Genomic DNA, 22,082 nt, shown 5'->3' with positions numbered 1-22,082 from the left:
ATAAACAAATAAACAATTGGAAAGACGATTTTAGCCTTAAAAAAAAAAAAAAAAAAAATGAAAACTAAAAAAGGGCATCACAAGGTTTTAAGCAGGGTTTACACAAATTCGTCTTCTTCAACCTCATTTCAACCCCCTTATCCACCCACCACCCACACCTATTAAACCAGGAGCAAACATGGCTTCATCTGCTATCTTTTCCCCAAGCCCTAGAGGTGACCTTCAATCACCATGGTCAACCAATAAAGTCAAACCGAGAAAACCACACAAACCCACTACCCATCTTCAAATCTTTAAAAACCCATCACAAAACCCATTAATTTATTCATCTTCTTTCCCTCATAACCTAAAGTTACCATCTTTAAAAGACCCAATTGCATCCACACATTCCCACCCACTACCTGACTCCGTTGATGAAAATTTCACCAAGAATCTTGAAAATTTTGCAACTTTACAAAGAATCACACATGGGTTTGATTCGGTGTCCAATTCAGAGATGAACCTAAAAAGGATTTATATTCAAGAACCACCTTGGATTACTTCTCTTTTGATGAAGAATTTCTATAAAAGCAGTGGTGTGAAGAAAAGGGTAAAAGTGGAAATTGATAAAAGAAACTATTATATTTTGAGGAGGAGACAAATTAAAGCAGAGACTGAAGCTTGGGAGAAGATGACTGAAGAATACAGGGAGTTTCAAAGGGAAATGTGTGAGAAGAAATTGGCACCTAATTTGCCTTATGTCAAGTCATTGTTTGCTGGTTGGTTTGAGCCACTGACTAAAGCAATTGAAAAGGAGCAAAAATCGCCCAATACGAAAAAGCATCAAGAGGCATATGCCCCTTATATTGATTCATTACCAGCTGATAAAATGGCTGTTATAGTAATGCATAAGATGATGGGACTGTTGATGATGGGCCATGATTATCGGTATGTTCGAGTCGTTCAAGCTGCTATTCAAATTGGAATGGCAGTTGAGTTTGAGGTGAGTTTTTGATTGATGATTTGAGTTCTATCTTATACTTTCAGATATTTCACATTGTAGACTATAATTAGCTAATTAACATGAGTTGGTAAATGAATGATATCCTTGTAGGTTAGAATACAGACTTTTTTGGAGAAGACCAAAAGTTGTCCAAAAAAGAAGGTTTTAATTCAAGCTCAACAAGAAGTGACTAAAGAAAATGAGATGCTTAGGAAACGTGTTAAAACTTTGATCAAAAGGAAAAGAATAATGGAAGTGCAGAAGATTTTAAAAGACGAAGAGTATATACCTTGGGGCAGAGATAAGCAAGCAAAGGTTTGTTCACACCAGTTTATGTTTTTTATCAAATAATCTGCTCATGTCTAACACACACTAAAAATACTACAAAATAGAGCATAGTTTATTGAAGCAGTGCTTGTATGCTTGTTGTACAAGTGATTTATGTTATTATTGAATAAGCATAATCAATTAAGGTACTTTAGGGATTATTGTTTGGATGCACTTTTTCTGTTTGAAGTTGTCGTACTTGGATAGTTGGTTGTTTGATTATGGAACTATTTATAAGAAAGTATTTATTTTACTTGATGATCAGAACCCGCAATCTGTTCATCCATACATGACAATGGATTATCACGATAAAAATGAAAATTTCAACCTCCTCTAAAAGTGTAAAAAATAACATGGATATCGATTGTCGAAGGTACTAGGTATGACACTCAATGAAATCAGAACCCGAAACCTGTTTATCCAAATATATAACGGAGTATGAATAATGAGTTTAGAATGTTTACATGACTACTAACAAGAAATTGTGCATTGTGTTACAGCTAGGATGCCGTCTTATTGAGTTATTAACAGACGTAGCTTATGTTCAATCTCCAGTTAGTCAGTCAGCTGATGCCCCACCTGACATTCGCCCAGCATTTCGTCATATTTTCAAGATTATAGCTATGGAATCGGGGTGAGATTCACAAAATGATTTTACTTTTGTTATTTGTATTGCTATGTTATTTGTTTTTTGAGCTCAAACGAAGAGGATATGGATTGTAAAAGAACCAAACTATAAAATTGTTATATTATTATCTTCTGCAGTCAGATCAGAAAATGTGGAGTTATTGAATGTGATAAATCGATCCTCACTGGCCTTGAAAGAACTGTAAGTTATACATTCAGTTTATTTTTTATCTTTACTTTAGTTCATGCACGTGTTATTGGTGGCATTTCAACAATTACTTTATAAAATTGTTGATTTTAGATTTATCCATCTCCAATGGGTAATATTTAGAACCGTGACTAAATAATGAAACCCTGTTGAGATTGTGAAAACCAACCGAAGGTGTTTAATTATTGCTATCAAGCTATTAACAAGTTTTTTAGCATTTATGAATATATATTTATATCTGATATGTTCACTAGATACGAAATTCGGAAAATGAACAAAGTGTTGACGTGTCAATCCAAATCAACCGTGCCCATTTTTTGTACTATAATAAAAATACCCGTTTCACCTCTAACCTCTTTTGGCCCATTACCCAACCCACCCATTTTGTCACTTCTGCTGATCACGTGTTTCAGTTAGTTAGGAGTCTATAACATCTAGAGCCTATTTGCACGCGCCGTCTTTTTTTCTTTTCTTTGTAAAATATATGTAATATGTACTATGTATATGTATAATTAAATCCACAAAATTTACTGCATGCAGGCTCGACACATGATAATCCCTTATGTTCCAATGCTAGTGCCTCCAAGAAAATGGAAAGGGTATTAAATTCTAACATTCCCAAACTGTTATGTAATTACACTTTTTAGCTATGTAGGAATCATGATCACTTCAACAGAATACGTCTAAAAACAGAAAAAATATTATATTTATTTCAGGTATGACAGTGGAGGACACTTTTTCTTACCTTCATATCTCATGCGCACTCATGGATCAAAACAGCAACAAGAGGCTGTTAAGAATGTCCAAGCTACACAAATGCAGAAAATTTATGAGGTAAACACTTCATTTACCTTCCATTTATTGCAGTTTGATTTCTTAAGAGGCAGTATTTGTGATATAATATGGTACAAACTGCACGTGAACAGGCATTAGATACACTTGGACACACAAAATGGAGAATAAATAAAAGGCTACTTAACGTAGTTGAAAGCATCTGGGCTGCAGGTGGTGATATTGCTGGCCTTGTTAATCGTGAAGATGTGAGCATTTTAAGTTACTATATGATACTTTTTAGAGGTGGTAAGATGCGCGGTTTGGGTAATTAGTCGAAAGGCATTGGGGTAAAAATTGGCCATTTTTAGTATGGGTCAGGTTGACTTTTGAACAGCTTTTGTTTCTTCTTTCAAATATCCATATCCATTATCAATAATGAAAGAGTTAATTATGATTAAAATAGCTATACGGGTAAACTGATATTGTTTTTCCCGTTTAGGCTACGAGTATTTTTATTTTTAAAAATAGTCTTGTGTTTATCAGGTTTTTATTTTTATTTTTCTAGGCAAAACTTCAATGAACCTTATTGTTTATTTCAAATATTTGTTACTATAAATCACGTTTTGTATTTTATTTAATTGCAGGTTTCTGTTCCTGATTTGAATTCAGACGACTTAAGTGAAATAAAAGAATGGAGATGGAGTGTGCGAAAAGCAAAGAAACTCAACCAAGAATTACACTCTCAACGATGTGATATCGAACTAAAGCTTTCGGTAACTAGATTCCTATTTTGTCATCATTAAGTACAGTTTATCCAAAGATATTTTCCTTTTATTAGTAATCGTGGTTCCGACCGTTGGTCGGTTTATCCAAGATTTGAGTAAGAATTTTGCAAATTTTTTTATATAAACAGGTAGCTCGAAGGATGAAAGATGAAGAAGGGTTCTACTATCCTCATAATCTCGACTTTCGAGGCCGTGCTTATCCCATGCACCCACATTTAAATCATTTGAGTTCCGATTTATGTCGTGGAATTCTCGAGTTTGCCGAAGGGAGGCCGTTAGGGAAGTCCGGTTTACGTTGGTTGAGAATACATTTAGCAAATCTTTATGGTTCTGGAGTTGAGAAGCTTTCATATGATGGCCGGTTACAGTTTGTGGAAAATAATTTGAGAAATATTATAGATTCGGCCGATAATCCACTTGGTGGAAATCGGTGGTGGCTAACAGCTGAGGACCCGTTTCAGTGTTTAGCCACTTGTATCAATTTGTCAGAAACACTAAAAAGTTCATCCCCTCATACTGTTATTTCTCATCTGCCAGTTCATCAGGTAATATAATACTCGACTGCTATTTTTTGTTGGCAGAAGTAGCCATTTTGGCATATTGCCAAAATAACCTGAATTGGCATAGCCTGAATTGACAGATTTATAAGCAATGGGTTGGAATTGCCACCTACTTTTGTCGTACTAAAAACTCGATTGTTGTTGTTATAGGATGGTTCATGCAATGGCCTTCAGCACTATGCTGCATTGGGACGAGACACTGTATGTTTCAGTCGTAGACCGTTTTTATCTTGTATTTGTTAAATGGATTATCATTTTTTGTTAAATAATTTATGTATTTCTTTTTTTGCAGTTAGAAGCTGCTGCAGTGAACTTAGTTGCTGGGGAGAAACCTTGTGATGTTTACTCGGAGATAGCCGCACGGTATGACCTGTAGAGATTGTCTTAATATTTATTTAAAATTAAAATTAAAATTTAATTAATAAAGGTTTCTTTTATATCTTTGAAAGTTATGTTTTTTTTTTTTTTTTTTTTTTTTTATCTCGATTAATTACTTTTTTAATCTATTCTTGTTCTGTTTTTCAGGGTTCATGATATCATGCAGCGGGACAGTGAAAAAGATTCAACAACCTACCCAAATGCCTTATTAGCCAGGCTCTTAATCGGCCAGGTTCGTATCATGCGTTTGAATTCTTTATTTCCAAAAATATAAGCTTTTTATTCTAAAGTAAAACTCACATCTTCTATATTTATGAATAATAGAGGCCTTAGACTATAAATTGCTAAACTAATTAAATGAACATCGGAAACATCCAGGTCAACCGAAAGCTAGTCAAACAAACAGTAATGACTTCTGTGTACGGTGTTACATTTATCGGGGCACGAGAACAAATAAAAAGAAGACTACAAGAGAAGGGCCATATTACTGATGACCAACTACTGTTTAGTGCATCTTGTTATGCTGCTAAAGTGAGTATCCACCAACGATCAATAATTAGGGCCTGCTTATTATATGATTATATGATATGATATGATTATATGACTAGTTTAAGGTAATTATATATTATACAATATATAATTATTTTTCTACTTTCATAGGTTACATTGGAGGCTCTTGGGGAGATATTTGAAGCGGCACGTGGTACCATGTGCTGGCTTGGTGATTGCGCAAAGGTTTGTTTTTTTATATATTAGAAATGGGTTGGGTAATTTTCTTTATATAAATCCTAATGATGCTTGTTTTAATTAAATGGGAATTTAACAGGTGATTGCTTCTGAAAATCAGCCTGTTCGGTGGACAACTCCTCTAGGACTTCCTGTTGTACAACCCTATTTTAAAACTAAACGACATATCGTAAGTAACATGCAACAAATCATAAGAGTACGAACTTTTTTGGTTTTATTTGAATTTGGAATCCGTTATTTTTATCTGAATAAGCAGACTATCTGTTTCAAGTGTTATTCTTGCCAGTTTCTGAATTACTCTTTGGTTGCAGATAAAAACCTCACTTCAGGTCTTGGCTTTACAACGGGAGGGTAGCACGGTAATTTGCCATTGCTTTTCAAGATTAGTTGCTTATAGTTTACATTTCGACCATATCAAGTAAAAGTTGTTAAGATTTTGACTACAATATTTCCAATTTTAGGTCGAGGTCAAAAAGCAGAAAACGGCATTTCCTCCAAATTTTGTGCACTCGCTTGACGGTACACACATGATGATGACTGCCATTGCTTGCAGGGATGCTGGATTGCGCTTTGCAGGTTTGATTTGTGCTTTTAATTTTCCGTTATTGATTTAAATTTTTGTTGCTTGGAAACATTTTTTAATGCCATCATATATCATCTATATAATCTGACAGGGGTTCATGATTCATTCTGGACGCATGCATGTGACGTCGACAGGATGAATGTAATACTACGAGAAAAATTTGTAGAGCTCTATAACACGCCTATACTTGAAAATGTAAATATCTCAATGCGAATGATCAATTTTTTTTTTTTTTTTTTTAAACTTCAATTAAACATATTTTCTTGTAACTTGGCTTTGCTTAACATGGCAGTTGCTTGAAAGCTTTCAAACGACATATCCAGGGCTCGAGTTCCCTCCTTTGCCAGAGAGAGGTGACTTTGACCTTAACGAAGTCCTGAAATCACCCTACTTTTTCAACTGAACGCTTCTCCTAATCTGTATCATATAGACACCACCGCTTTACATAGGCATCAATATGTGTAGAACAACGATTAGGGTCTAAGAATAGAGATTCTAAGACGTTCTCAAGACGATGCACACAGGATTGAGTTCGTCGAAAAGATGAGGCACAGCAAGGTACAAAAACGGAATTGTGGTATTTTTGTAGAAGTGTTGTGAATGATCAGAGAGCAGGGTTAGCGTTGGTAATGAAGCATCGTACATTTTTTTTTTTTTATACGAATGGAGGTGGGCTGACCATGGGATGTTGTGGAGTACGTGAGCTTCGCGCACGCATTAGTTATTTAGGTTGTTTCTCTGTAAATGTAATATTTTGTAATGAACGTTTTCGTTGAAGATCAGATGAATACAATCGGTATATTTTACTGTAATACATCGATGTATTCACTTTTGGTTTGCTTCGGCACTGCTTAATGATAAATAATGATATAGACCTACTACAATCTATGATTGATACTAACGGATATTTATATGTAGAGAAAATTAATGGAGGTGGGCTAAACACACATTATTCATCTTGACACAGACAAAAAAAGGGGGATTCATTTTCTTAGAATGAGCAGCCTGCTGGTTCCACAATTTCATCAACAGATAACGGTTCAATTAAAACGATTTTATGTAGGGTTATTTTACATGATCAAGGGAGATTTAATATATACAACTAAGCATAAAGATTATGATCATCATCAACTGTACATGAAAGTGGAATTAAATTTAAATCAACAGTATTTTTTTTTCTTTTCATTATGTCAACTATATACACTTGTCCCAGCTGTTTTTTTAGTTCTTCCATCATATCTTACCGAGTTTTCACGATCAGGAAGCAGCAGCAGTGGGTGAATGAATGGCGTTATCAGGTAATATGGCTACTGTCACCACAAAATACTCGCTCCCCGCAGATAGACCATACGGATTTGTACCTGAATTCAAATGAAATTGGCCCTGACCCTGGCCCGAGGAGGTGGTGGTGGCACGTTCGGCTAGAACCGGAGATGATTTCACAGTTTGTCTTTCGATATGCACAATTTGGCCTACAATATAGGTCGGGCGATGTGGAAGGTGGTCAGCAAATAAGGAAACCGACTCTGAAGAAAGATAGTAATGACTGCAGTTTCGGTTGATGGCCTCGTAGTGTCCAGCTACGTTAAGTACAAATGCAGCTATCTCATGAAGCTCCAAACGACCGAATGATATCTTCTCCTTGTTCACCTGCTCGATAAAATTAGGTCAACAAGTCAAACCTTCATTTAGCTGCTGTTTGTTTTTTAAGATGTTTTTGTCTGAAGATCTGCGGACCATGTAAAGAAGTTGTGGTTTGAAGGTCTGTATGCTGAATACTGTTTGTTTTTATATCTGCAAAATAACTTAATCATGTCTGCAAAACTTAGAAGCACATTTCTAAGTCTGCGAGATTGCAGACAGAGTAAGACATTATTTTATTTAAACAGTCTGCACTAAAAACGTCTGCACACGCGCAGACATAAGACATAATAAGGCCGACATAAGACATAATAAGGTCTGTAGACCGAAAAATAGCTGTAAATTTTTCTAACAACCGCTCTTAAGGTTGTCGTCAAGATGCTTAAAATGTTGTAAATTTTCAGTAACAGCCATCTTGAAGTCAACATAATCGCTACTAACAAGCTTCTTAACCACCTTAACGACAACCTAACGGATGTCATTAGAAAAAGACTCCCTCTGTCCCAAAAAAGTTGTCCAGTTTGACATCATCATGACGCCATCATGTTTACTGGTCACATGCTAGTGGCTTTTAGCATTATATAGTAATAGTAATATAGTAATTCAAGCTATTAACCTGTTTTTCGGATTGAAGCTTGGTGTACAAAGTGTTGACCAATTCTTTCTTTTCTTCCAACTCCTTTGTAAGATGCTCATGTGATGTCTCCGCCTTTGTGTACCTATCGATTAGCTCAGATCGTTGTCTCGTCAAAACACCAACCTTCTCGGCAAGCACACGAACACATTCACGGAACTCGGCAGTGCCATCATCCCCATTCTCATTAGCAGAACTGAAATTAACATGAAACACGGTTCATTAAAGTTAGAAATTTACGAGCAATTGGCTTCATGACATGGGAGTTTTAAGAACTTACTTGGCAAGAGATTGAGCTAACGAGCGAAGAGACTCTGAAAAACCGGCCACGCCGGCTGAAGAAACGCACGTTTTTAGCCTTTCGAAGAGACTGCGGATTTTGACAGCAGAGGCCCGCAACGCGGTATATTCGGATGCCCGACGATCGGCTGCACAAAGATGAGTTTGAGCCTCTTCTCTTGCTTCATGTAGACAGTTCTCTAAGTGAGCACAATTCATCTGCAAAACAGCAATATCGAAATATTTTCAAACCACTTATCAAGAGCTGAATAGCATAATATAGCAGCTCAAGTCTTAGCCTAAGGCTTAGTTTGATAAAACAGAATGATTGATTAAACGCTGAATAGTTCATAATCTGAATGGTTGAACTTGGTTGATGACAATAACTTGTTTGATAATTATTCTGAATGAATAATATGAATGAGGACATGAGGTAAACTTACGTTATTGACTTTTTACATGAGAAAAAATTTCAATATACTGGCTTGTTTGATAAGTGTTCTTGATATAATTTATATAATTTACGGATGATATTACAGTGTTTATCAACTATGAAAAGTTCATCATTTAACATCATATGTGATTCAGCATTGAACCATTCAATTCAATTAAGAGGTAAACAAACGCACCCCAAGTCATAGAGTTGTTGGTGACCAAAACCCATTCACCTCTAAATGGGTCAATTTGAGTTATCTGAGAGTTAAATAGTTTTAGCTAAAAGGAAACGGTTATAAAGTCATCAAAGTGTATTCGAAGACATAAAGACCTCCTAAAGGCTATATATAATGAGTCAAAATCTATTCTCAAAATTTTGTAATGATAGAATTTTCATAATTAGGATTTTGAATTTGAATATTAATAAGTCCAAAAAGTACATATATACCTGAGATTCATCTAGAAGATTCCGACTAATTTCCAGCTCACCGCTCAACCTTGTAACCTCCTCCATTGCAGCTTGGAGCTTAGTTTCCGTATCATGTAGCTGATTTGATTTTTCAGCAAGTAAGTTCTGCAACTCCACCACAAGATCACCACTAGCTTTGACCTGTTCATCACAAGTCAAACTTTTCATAGGTGGCGGCATGTAATCACCAGTTGAACTCGTGGCTAACACCATCCCCACATCCGCCACCACCGTCTCCTTATCGTCTTTTTCATCTCGGTTGGGCTCCACCATCGATGAGTCCAGATGTACATTTGTTGTTCCAGAAGAATCATTACATCCCGATTTTAAAAGTAACGAGCTTGAAGCATAAGAAGTCTCATCCATTGGCTCGGATGATGTGAACCGAGTTGACTCATCTTTATTAAGTTTGGGTTCTATAGAATACTGATCCGACAACCTATTTTCAAGCTCTTTTATTCGTTTCTCATACGATTCACACTGCATATGTTTGACTTTCAACATATTCAACAAATGCTTCTCGTGTTCATCTTTCAAATGCAACGCCTCAGCAGTTTTTTCAGCTGAGTTTTTTAGCATATTTCCAACTTCACCATCTTCAAAATCAACTTCAGGTGAAAAAGTACAAAGCATAGCTATTGCAGACGCAAGTTCGGCTTTTAACTTTGCGTTTTCGACTTCAAGTTTGCTAGTCCCCGCAATCTCGACCAGTTCAGAACCCTCGATAAAATCATTATAAGTTTCGGTACCACTTTCAGAACTTATTTCAGCATCTTGAGACATTGAAGACGAACTTTTTTTCAAAGAAAGTCCTAACAAATGCTCAGGGGCAAAACGGTCCAAATCTGATATATCGATATCGAGTAAATTAGTATCAAATGGAGCTACATTGACATCACATGTGCTTGGAGTATCATATAACCCCATCGATGCTAAAACGTCTCTCGGTATAAACGAACTGTTGACTTTAAGAAATTCTTCTCTTCTTCTTATTTCTGATTCCCGTTTAGTCGCAAGTCTTTCGGCTAATTGTCCAGCCATGCCCATATAAAGTTTCATTGACGCTTTTCTCCGCACTATCTCAGCAAGACACGCTCTATATGCGGGCCCGATGCCACGAATCACTTTCAACTGCTCAAACTGATCATTCTGGCGTTTTAGTGCTTCGGTGAAAACTGAAAACTTGTACCTTACTTCTTTGATGGTGTACTGAATGTATGCAATCTTTTGCATGTACTTGTGAACAAAATTGTTCATTTCCGACTTCTTGTTTTTGCAGAAAACGAGTAGGTTGGAAACCGCGTGCTCACATGATTGCATTTTAGGAAGATAACTTTTGTCGTGGCCCTCGTACATGGGACCTAATGCTGACACAGCATCGTGAGGACGGAGAGAACTGGAGAGTTGACTGGTCAAACAATCGTCCACAAGTTTCTTCACCAAGCCAACATCTTTACTGCATTACATTTCAAGTTAATGACAACATAATATACTAATATGAAGCTCAGCATAAACAAAGATGCCTAAAAAGAATGAGGTGGCTTAATACAAGGGTAGTGATTGCATCGACTAACATTTAGAAAACTTAATCAATAATACGCGATTTAAAAATCCAGTAAACTAATGACCACACATTAGCCATTTTCTACACATTTTAACATAAGAGCTACGAGTAATTCATGAAAGCAGATAATTGACCCCTAATAATCAGATAACCAAAAGCAATACTTGTCTATAGAAATTTGCTGAGATATTCAGCAACAATACAAATCCAAACACCCCGATTATACATGTAGATGCAATAAAATATTTAGCCTAAAAAATTAAGTAGTTTAGGAGAAGAAACACATTTTAATTACAAGAGATAACGAACCTCAATGCTTGCATTATACTTTTCTGCTCATTAATATGATGTTCATGCTCCTTAACTGTTCGTTCCAGATCCCTACTGAGGATTGAAGCTTTATTAGAAAACAAATGCTCGGTGCTTCGCTTTAATTCACCAAATTCATGCTTAAAGTCTCCAACTTTACATTCAAATTGCCGGTGAGAATTGTTGCAATCATCCACCATTTTTCTTAAATTATCTTCTTTCACAAAATCCAGTAAACACTTGCGATCAGCAGTTTGTAAAAACGGTAGAAGTTTGATAGACTTTAGTCGCTCTAAATCACGACCGAAATTCACTAAAAGATTCGAATGTGTCCTTTGCTGCTGTGAATAACACTTGACGAAATCCATGTAGTTCTGATTGATCATCTTATAGAAATGGTCCAAATTACCCCTAGCAATTTCCAGTGCCTTCTCTTGCACCCTTTGCTCTCTTGCAAGTTTTTCACAGGCGTTGTATTTCATAAGTGTGCGTCGGTAAATAGCGTCCCCGAGCTGATAATGGTACCTAAACTGTCGTTCGTATGACGGTAATGCCTTTAAAGCGGGGTCCGGGGCTTCATCTAATGGATGTGGATCAAGAGATGAAGTAGGCTGAGGTGGGTCTACATAGATATTTTCAGATAACTCAAATTCTTCTTCGGGTCCAGGTGGGGCCGAATTGCTTCGCATTTTGGATTTATTGAAAACAAAAACCTCTCGATCATCGGATGGGAGTTTATACGTAGAGAGTGGACTTTGAGGTTCTAATTTCAAATCCAAATACAAAAGAAGCTGATCGGTTAACCGAATTCCAGAAAGCGATTCTAAATATCGTTGAACTGATACAACAAGGGTATCTTCGTCACAATCAAGCTCAAACGAATGACCGTTCTCGGCTATATGAACTAAAAGCTTACCCCTTTGTATCACATTTTCACTTGAACTCATCTTTTCGAACCCTAAAAAACCTAATAATATTACAAAGATGGAGATAAAAACAGCAAAAGAAGACCAATTTACCCTCAACCGATTTGATCAATCCAGCTACCTTTTCACCATCACCTTAATCTGCAAAAAAAAGGTACAAAAACCACTTCAAATCTCAATGAAACCCTAAATTAATCAATACCCACTACCTAAATCCAATAAAGTTATCAAATTTAACAAACTAAGAAAAAAACCCAAAAATTCAATAACAACAAAACCCTAATTGGTAATCAAACACCGACCTTTAAATTCTAATCAAGATTCAGAAGACCCACCAAGATTCTCTCGATTAAAAATTGAATTTATCTAAATCAAGACTGAAATCTTCTTAATTAGGAAGTTTTTACACCACGTTAAAGATTACCCAGAAAGGAAAACGAAGTATATTTATATTTATATTTATATTTATATACATATATACACACTAAATTTCGATGATTGGGGTTTTTTGAAGACAATCAATGACGTGAAAGCAAAAGGGTAGAAAATAAAAACAAATAGAATTATAATTACTTGCGAATTTGGGCTAAGAAGGAATAAGGTTATCAAGAAAGACAGTGTCTTGTAATTTAATATTATAAAGATTCAATGAACAAAGAATATAATAATTTGATTAGTATATTATTGAGTATATGGGTGGCAGATAAACCTTATATCAGATGAGTAAACCACAAGGCACATCACAAGAAGATGAATAAAAAAAAGAACTTCCTTCTTTTTATACTTGTAGTTCTGTTCCTGTTCCACAATTTCAGTATTTTGGAACAAAAACAACAGAATTTTTCTCTTTGATGATTTTTGTGAAATTTTGTGGGTGTTTTTTTACTGTTAAATTCCGCCGTTTAGTATTTACATTAGGAGATGGAGATGATGATGATGATGGATACTATTTAAAGTTACAATGGTTATGCTTTAGTGTCACGTTTTTTTAATTAAACTTCAACGTTTTTTTTTTTTTTGCAAAAATAATAAAAACTTTATTAAAAAAATAAAAAAGCATACAAAGCACACCACGAACCACCGAACCAAACAACCAAACAAAATAAAACTAAACTACCCAACAAAGGAAAAAAAGATGGCGAGAAATCATAACCACTGGACGCGATTCCAAACCCTCTAATTTCCAACGGACAACGAAAAACTACAAAACGTACCAACTAAAACACAAGAACCGAAACCTAAAAATATGAAAACAAATACCCACGACATTAAACCTAGCTAAGTCGGCACCATGAACCTTTCTTCCTTTAGCTTTAACCTTTCTCGATTTTGGGACAGGCTCGAAACGAAGGCACTTTCCTTCAACACGCAAATGTTTTAAACCTTTCATTGCATTATTGTAACACTCTCGAACTGGACCTAGCAGAAAATGACCTTTTTACCCTTGTATGATATTATTAGTGATTTTAATAATGACGTGTATATCTATTCGTGTGTTTGATTGAATGCGTTTTTTGACAAGGAATTGCAGAAAATATTTGTTTATTTGAATCAGACCTCGTTAGGACTGCTTAATGAGGTGCTTTGTGTTACAGATAATTGGTAAATACCCGTGTGATATGGGGAGTGGGGGTTTCCTCAATTTGAATCAGGTGTGTAATCAGCTCCTTGTGATCTATATAATCAAAACAAGGTATTAATCTCTGGATTTGGTATGATTTTGTTTTGAGTTAATTGGGATTCTATAAAAGTTAGAGTTAATGCTTGATTGTTGATGAAATGTGTTTGTGAACTAACAATTCGACCAAAACAGTCAAAACTTGAGATTTTGGGTATGAAACCCGTAAGAACAGTTTCCTTGTTCCTCAGTTGCACACGGACAAGCTATCGTCCGTACGGATGAGACCTCATATGTACGAACGATAGGTTGTGCTAGAATCATGTTTTGATTGGTTGGTCTGTACGATCGAGATGTTGGATCATGCAAACCAAATGTTGTTCCGTGCGACATGTTATAGTCGAACCCGTTTATCTAAGTTGATCCGTATGAACGACATTTTGTCCGTACGAAGGAGATGGTCGGTTGTGTGAACCATACTCTGGTTCGTACGACCCATATTGTTGTGTTGTTGTTTTAGTATGACTCATCCGTACGACCCAGTTATCTTCCGCACGGATGAGGTGACTCATTTGCACGAATGAGTGTCACTCGTTCGAACGACCTATCGGACTTTAGTGATTTGTGATACTGTTATTTTGATATGATATATTGTTTATGGATTTAGAATCTGTTGTTGTTGATATGAGAATACTTGTTATTAGTAAGTGATTGTGTGCAAATGTTGTATGCACATTAAACTATGATATTGACAGAAAATGTGGTCTTAGTATAGGGTCCTTGGTCATCTCGACCAATTTGATGTGATTATGTATAATCATTGCTTTTGAGTCAGAGCAATTGAGATATGATTACTAACTTGTTTGTATGATTCTCAGGTGATAAAGTGGAGGTGAAGACTCTGTAGTGATCAATACCATGATAGCATGATTATACCTTGTAGCGTAATTGTGGTCTATGTAGGTGATTGTATGTGATTTATGTGCACAAAGTGTTGAACCGTCTTTGAATAGAAGGTACAAATTCGTCTTCGAATATAAGAGACGGAAGAGGTCAACATTAAATAGAAGGGTTGAGCTCAATTGTTATTGTGGTGTTCAATATATTATGATTGGCGCATGAGTTGCTTCAGTATAACTATATTGTGTGTCAATAACTAACGATGTCAGTACAGCTCTAACCCGATCATTTAATAGTTGTATACCTGGCAGGGTCAACGATCCTCAAGTGGTATAGTTGTGTGTCGCTATATGATTTGAATAGCTGTTTTGAGCTATTGTTTCCTTTAGCGTAATAGCTGATTAGTGTTGTTGTATGGTTGTTTATTGTCATGATTCCTGAATTAGAATTGATAGTGAACAGTTTCCTAGTGTAACACCCTAGATTATTTTTTTTTTATACAATACAACGGAATACTTAATTTACATAAATAACCTTAGTTAATTACTTTATTACAAACCACCGATGTTACATTAAACGACTAGTTACATATTTATAAAAGGTAAGACATCAGAGTTCGTCTTGTCAAACATATCTTCAACCCGACTCCCGTCACTACCAGCACTAAGATCTAAAACCTGCAAGGGAGGAGGTGAGGGGTTAACACAAGGCTAAGTGAATGGAACTATCAAAAGGTCCAGCATACAGTACCAACTTGTACTCCTATATCAACAGCTATATGCAATCACATACAACAAACAACAACTAGCAACTGCGCTCCAATTAGAGGATCGGCGGCTTGTACGGGCACACGACCACTAGCTGATCAGTCTAGCGTCTACCGATAGTCTCTACTACTGAATCCTCAGTATAGTCATCCATACGCAGGTGATGCGTCGTTCAGCACTATACTCAACAAACAGTAGCCAACTAGACCCAACCACAACTAGGTTGACCTCTCTGAGCTGAACCTAACAACAATAGGTTCCAACAACAACAACCTGTGCACATACAACCAGTCAACTACTACTACTACTACAGGCAACTAATACTACTAAAAGCATGGCAACCTTAACTGCGATCAACTATACAACATAACTACTAATCATGGCAACTATCAACAATATAAACATAGTAGCGCAACTTGCTACTCTATACTACACCCAGAGATAATCCCACTCACCGATTACCAGCAGCGAGCTCAGATAAACTATCACTGAGCTTCTTCCTTATCTTTATCACCTGAACATAAGGCAAATCAAGTTAGTTTCTATCCGTTAACACAAAACAACACAGTACATAAATCAGTCACAAAAAGCGCCGCTAAAAGTCCACCTAACACTTATGCACTTTCAAAATTTACATCCTGAACACCAAAATACAAACGGGCAGCATAACGGCTAGAAAAAGGCACTTTGGCAAAACCTTCTGCCCTGGACACACAGTCGGTCGACTGTCTCCTCAATCGGTCGACTGACGTAGACAGTCGGTCGACTGTTGACACAACCGGTCGACTGACTTTCCCAATCGGTCGACTTATTTGGTATATCCACAATCGGCCGAAAGTCAAACTCAGTCGGTCGGTTCACTCGCCAGTCGGTCGACTGTCGACCGACAGTCGGCCGACTGTGTTCATCATCTGCAGATTCTGAACACAACCTACGGACTTCAAGCTAAATTCACTAAAACTCAATCTAGAGCTCGTTTTCGACACCAAAACTTATCACAACTCAATTACTACATGTTATAGACTATAAACCCACAAAGTTTTGACCATAACAACATCAAATCCATGGATTTTGACACAAAATCAAGCTTTTTATAAAACTCACACAAAACCATGAATTTAACAACGAATTGAGCACAAAAACACATGTTACTTACCTTGATAGACTCAGTAAACGATAACAAGCACGATTCTAACACCAATTTGAGCTCAAGATCAATATTTAAGGATTAGGGTTTGGTAGATGGGAGGGATGAAGGTACGGTGTTAATTAGGAAGCTTCAAGAAAATGAGAGAAGAAGCTGACTTCTTCCTTTTATATTTAGGTTAAATACAATACCCCATCACACACGGGTATTTACCAGTTATCTAATAACTTACGTACCTCGTTAGGTGGCCCTAACAGAGTCCAAATTAAACAAACGAACCTGTTCTGTGACCCTTGTCACAAACTGGTCTCAACTAAACAACTAAATAATTATAAATAAATAATTATTAAAATCACTAATTACGCCATACCCAATGGTACACTGGTCATTTCAACTAGGCCCAAAACGCGGATGTTACAAATCTACCCTCCTTAAAAGAGATTCCGTCCTCGGAATCGGGTCAACTATGGTCGACAAACCCAAAATTATTACTCGAACCGCCAAAACACACGATCAACTTTATCGATCTGATCCCCGATACCGACATTATCCACGACAATTGCATAGGGAAACGAGATTCTTGACGTCAATACACTCCCTATACAAAATAATTTGTCACAATCTTCATCGATCAACGTTCGTTAATCCACTTAAGCCCACAAATTACACTATCAAGTCAAATAATCAGAGTCAAATTCATGTTTCTTAGCCATTCTGTATCATAAATTTCACGATCTGTCATCAAATTCAACTCTTTATACAGTCCACTTTTCCCAATTATCTAAGGCTTAGGTAATAGAATTAGTCATCATGCTAAAATCTATACCCATAACCACGAAATTGTCTCGTAAGTCAACAGAACTTCTCAGGTTATTCGTCTCATATCCAGTCACATCACAACCCAATATAGCGCAGGCCACCTAATTCTCCTTCAGCTTCCCAGAAATTCTGTATGATTTATCATAATATACTTCTGTTGGCCGGACACAAGCATATTATCCTAAATCATACTTTCATTCTGAGTTGCTCGAAAAGGAAAAAATTCTACTTGTCTCATTTACTAACTTATGTCCAATCAATCTCCTCAATAAGCATCGGTAATTAATTTAACTAATTTATAATTAATCAATTGCACCATCTGTCCAATCATGGATATTAAAACACTGTTCATCAAATGTTCAACTATAATCTACCAACAAATTACACATCCAACAAGCATAGGAAATATCTCATCAATAAAGTCCACTATCGGCATATCACTCATACTCGTGTCACTATCTAACAAATTTCTGTCATCCAAATGTCCACTCCATAAAGATACCAAACACATCTCTATCAAAGTCACGGTCTTCAATCCCAAAAAGTCAACCTAAGGGTCACCCTTACCCCACATGGCACACAAGGGTCGCAACTGTAGTGACCCGAACTTTTCCATGTTTATATATATTAATTGAGATTAATATTTACATGATTAAATGTTTCCAACATGTTAAGCAATCAAACTTGTTAAGACTTGATTAATTGAAATATGTTTCATATAGACAATTGACCACCCAAGTTGACCGGTGATTCACGAACGTTAAAACTTGTAAAAACTATATGATGACATATATATGGATATATATATAGTTAACATGATACTATGATAAGTAAACATATCATTAAGTATATTAACAATGAACTACATATGTAAAAACAAGACTACTAACTTAATGATTTTTAAACGAGACATATATGTAACGATTATCGTTGTAAAGACATTTAATGTATATATATCATATTAAGAGATATTCATACATGATAATATCATGATAATATAATAATTTAAAATCTCATTTGATATTATAAACATTGGGTTAACAACATTTAACAAGATCGTTAACCTAAAGGTTTCAAAACAACACTTACTTGTAACGACTAACGATGACTTAACGACTCAGTTAAAATGTATATACATGTAGTGTTTTAATATGTATTTATACACTTTTGAAAGACTTCAATACACTTATCAAAATACTTCTACTTAACAAAAATGCTTACAATTACATCCTCGTTCAGTTTCATCAACAATTCTACTCGTATGCACCCGTATTCGTACTCGTACAATACACAACTTTTAGATGTATGTACTATTGGTATATACACTCCAATGATCAGCTCTTAGCAGCCCATGTGAGTCACCTAACACATGTGGGAACCATCATTTGGCAACTAGCATGAAATATCTCATAAAATTACAAAAATATGAGTAATCATTCATGACTTATTTACATGAAAACAAAATTACATATCCTTTATATCTAATCCATACACCAACGACCAAAAACACCTACAAACACTTTCATTCTTCAATTTTATTCATCTAATTGATCTCTCTCAAGTTCTATCTTCAAGTTCTAAGTGTTCTTCATATATTTTACAAGTTCTAGTTACATAAAATCAAGAATACTTTCAAGTTTGCTAGCTCACTTCCAATCTTGTAAGGTGATCATTCAACCTCAAGAAATCTTTGTTTCTTACAGTAGGTTATCATTCTAATACAAGGTAATAATCATATTCAAACTTTGTTTTAATTTCTATAACTATAACAATCTTATTTCAAGTGATGATCTTACTTGAACTTGTTTTCGTGTCATGATTCTGCTTCAAGAACTTCGAGCCATCCAAGGATCCGTTGAAGCTAGATCCATTTTTCTATTTTCCAGTAGGTTTATCCAAGGAACTTAAGGTAGTAATGATGTTCATAACATCATTCGATTCATACATATAAAGCTATCTTATTCGAAGGTTTAAACTTGTAATCACTAGAACATAGTTTAGTTAATTCTAAACTTGTTCGCAAACAAAAGTTAATCCTTCTAACTTGACTTTTAAAATTAACTAAACACATGTTCTATATCTATATGATATGCTAACTTAATGATTTAAAACCTGGAAACACGAAAAACACCGTAAAACTGGATTTACGCCGTCGTAGTAACACCGCGGGCTGTTTTGGGTTAGTTAATTAAAAACTATGATAAACTTTGATTTAAAAGTTGTTATTCTGAGAAAATGATTTTTATTATGAACATGAAACTATATCCAAAAATTATGGTTAAACTCAAAGTGGAGGTATGTTTTCTAAAATGGTCATCTAGACGTCGTTCTTTCGACTGAAATGACTACCTTTACAAAAATGACTTGTAACTTATTTTTCCGACTATAAACCTATACTTTTTCTGTTTAGATTCATAAAATAGAGTTCAATATGAAACCATAGCAATTTGATTCACTCAAAACGGATTTAAAATGAAGAAGTTATGGGTAAAACAAGATTGGATAATTTTTCTCATTTTAGCTACGTGAAAATTGGTAACAAATATATTCCAACCATAACTTAATCAACTTGTATTGTATATTATGTAATCTTGAGATACCATAGACACGTATACAATGTTTCGACCTATCATGTCGACACATCTATATATATTTCGGAACAACCATAGACACTCTATATGTGAATGTTGGAGTTAGCTATACAGGGTTGAGGTTGATTCCAAAATATGTATAGTTTGAGTTGTAATCAATACTGAGATACGTATACACTGGGTCGTGGATTGATTCAATATAATATTTATCAATTTATTTCTGTATATCTAACTGTGGACAACTAGTTGTAGGTTACTAACGAGGACAGCTGACTTAATAAACTTAAAACATCAAAATATATTAAAAGTGTTGTAAATATATTTAGAACATACTTTGATATATATGTATATATTGTTATAGGTTCGTGAATCAACCAGTGGCCAAGTCTTACTTTCCGACGAAGTAAAAATCTGTGAAAGTGAGTTATAGTCCCACTTTTAAAATCTAATATTTTTGGGATGAGAATACATGCAGGTTTTATAAATGATTTACAAAATAGACACAAGTACGTGAAACTACATTCTATGGCTGAATTATCGAAATCGAATATGCCCCTTTTTATTAAGTCTGGTAATCTAAGAATTAGGGAACAGACACCCTAATTGACGCGAATCCTAAAGATAGATCTATTGGGCTTAACAAACCCCATCCAAAGTACCGGATGCTTTAGTACTTCGAAATTTATATCATATCCGAAGGGTGTCCCGGAATGATGGGGATATTCTTATATATGCATCTTGTTAATGTCGGTTACCAGGTGTTCACCATATGAATGATTTTTATCTCTATGTATGGGATGTGTATTGAAATATGAAATCTTGTGGTCTATTATTATGATTTGATATATATAGGTTAAACCTATAACTCACCAACATTTTTGTTGACGTTTTAAGCATGTTTATTCTCAGGTGATTATTAAGAGCTTCCGCTGTCGCATACTTAAATAAGGACAAGATTTGGAGTCCATGTTTGTATGATATTGTGTAAAAACTGCATTCAAGAAACTTATTTTGTTGTAACATATTTGTATTGTAAACCATTATGTAATGGTCGTGTGTAAACAGGATATTTTAGATTATCATTATTTGATAATCTACGTAAAGCTTTTTAAACCTTTATTGATGAAATAAAGGTTATGGTTTGTTTTAAAATGAATGCAGTTTTTGAAAAACGTCTCATATAGAGGTCAAAACCTCGCAACGAAATCAATTAATATGGAACGTTTTTAATCAATAAGAACGGGACATTTCAGTTGGTATCCGAGCGTTGGTCTTAGAGAACCAGAATTTTGCATTAGTGTGTCTTATCGAGTTTGTTAGGATGCATTAGTGAGTCTGGACTTCGACCGTGTTTACTTGAAAAATGATTGCTTAACAAATTTTGTTGGAAACTATATATTTTTAACATGTGAATATTATGTGATATATTAATCTCTTAACGCGTTTGATATTATGTGATAGATGTCTACCTCTAGAACAAGTCCCATTGACTCACCTAATAATAATGAAGAGTCAAATGTAAATTGGAATGATTCGTGGACTGATTCACAAGTTCCCGAAGAGGAACCGGAAGAAGAGTCGGAACCGGAAGAAGAATCGGAATCGGAAGAAGAATCGGAACCGGATGAAGAAATAGAACCGGTGGGGGAAATAATAAAACGGTTAAGTAGAAGAAAATCCTCAACCAACCGACCAAGGTTAATTATGGTCAATGGTGTTTCCTCCAAGGAAGCAAAATATTGGGAGGATTACCAATTCTCCGATGAATCGGATTCCGACGAGAATTCCGATGATGTTATAGAAATTACCCCAACTGAATTTAAAAAGGCAAAAGAAAATAATAAGGGAAAGGGCATAAAAATAGAGAAATCTAATTCCAACCCCGATAAACTTTATATGTATCGTCAACCCCCGAAGTCCTTAAGTTGTAACAATGACCCGGGAACCTCTAAACCACCAGGTTTTTCTAAACCAATGTGGAAAACGACGGCTCGTATTAGGGGAACATCATA

General features: G+C 35.4%; 2 protein-coding genes across 5 annotated transcripts; one reads left to right on the top strand and one right to left on the bottom strand.

The window, feature by feature from the left end:
• The first annotated feature begins 122 nt into the window (after positions 1 to 122).
• Positions 123 to 6,783, top strand: LOC139904130 (DNA-directed RNA polymerase 3, chloroplastic-like). The gene is made up of 19 exons (XM_071886066.1): positions 123 to 982; positions 1,094 to 1,297; positions 1,810 to 1,943; positions 2,075 to 2,138; positions 2,685 to 2,743; positions 2,861 to 2,978; positions 3,071 to 3,184; positions 3,563 to 3,691; positions 3,832 to 4,248; positions 4,414 to 4,464; positions 4,556 to 4,626; positions 4,789 to 4,873; positions 5,020 to 5,172; positions 5,302 to 5,376; positions 5,468 to 5,557; positions 5,700 to 5,747; positions 5,850 to 5,964; positions 6,063 to 6,166; positions 6,264 to 6,783. The coding sequence occupies exons 1-19, from the start codon at positions 179 to 181 to the stop codon at positions 6,372 to 6,374; spliced, it is 2,946 nt and encodes a 981-aa protein (XP_071742167.1). The 5' UTR covers positions 123 to 178; the 3' UTR covers positions 6,375 to 6,783.
• Positions 6,784 to 6,986: 203 nt separating this feature from the next.
• Positions 6,987 to 13,125, bottom strand: LOC139904129 (autophagy-related protein 11). 4 transcript variants are annotated; one of them, XM_071886061.1, is made up of 6 exons: positions 12,938 to 13,125; positions 11,303 to 12,369; positions 9,409 to 10,885; positions 8,527 to 8,744; positions 8,229 to 8,442; positions 6,987 to 7,621 (listed from the first exon to the last, which is right to left on the bottom strand). In XM_071886061.1, exons 2-6 carry the CDS (start codon positions 12,247 to 12,249, stop codon positions 7,229 to 7,231), a joined length of 3,249 nt encoding a protein of 1,082 aa, XP_071742162.1. In that variant the 5' UTR covers positions 12,250 to 12,369; positions 12,938 to 13,125; the 3' UTR covers positions 6,987 to 7,228. The 4 variants fall into 4 exon arrangements, with proteins under 4 accessions (XP_071742162.1, XP_071742163.1, XP_071742164.1 ...); XM_071886062.1 differs by lacking the exon at positions 12,938 to 13,125 and adding an exon at positions 12,802 to 12,812; XM_071886063.1 differs by lacking the exon at positions 12,938 to 13,125 and adding an exon at positions 12,531 to 12,608.
• Positions 13,126 to 22,082: the final 8,957 nt, after the last annotated feature.

Source organism: Rutidosis leptorrhynchoides, chromosome 4 (genome assembly GCF_046630445.1).
Source record: "Rutidosis leptorrhynchoides isolate AG116_Rl617_1_P2 chromosome 4, CSIRO_AGI_Rlap_v1, whole genome shotgun sequence".
In the NCBI taxonomy this organism is placed as follows: Eukaryota; Viridiplantae; Streptophyta; class Magnoliopsida; order Asterales; family Asteraceae; genus Rutidosis; species Rutidosis leptorrhynchoides.
The sequence above is the reverse complement of the archived record's forward strand: the minus strand, read 5'-3'. Positions and strand labels throughout refer to the sequence as shown.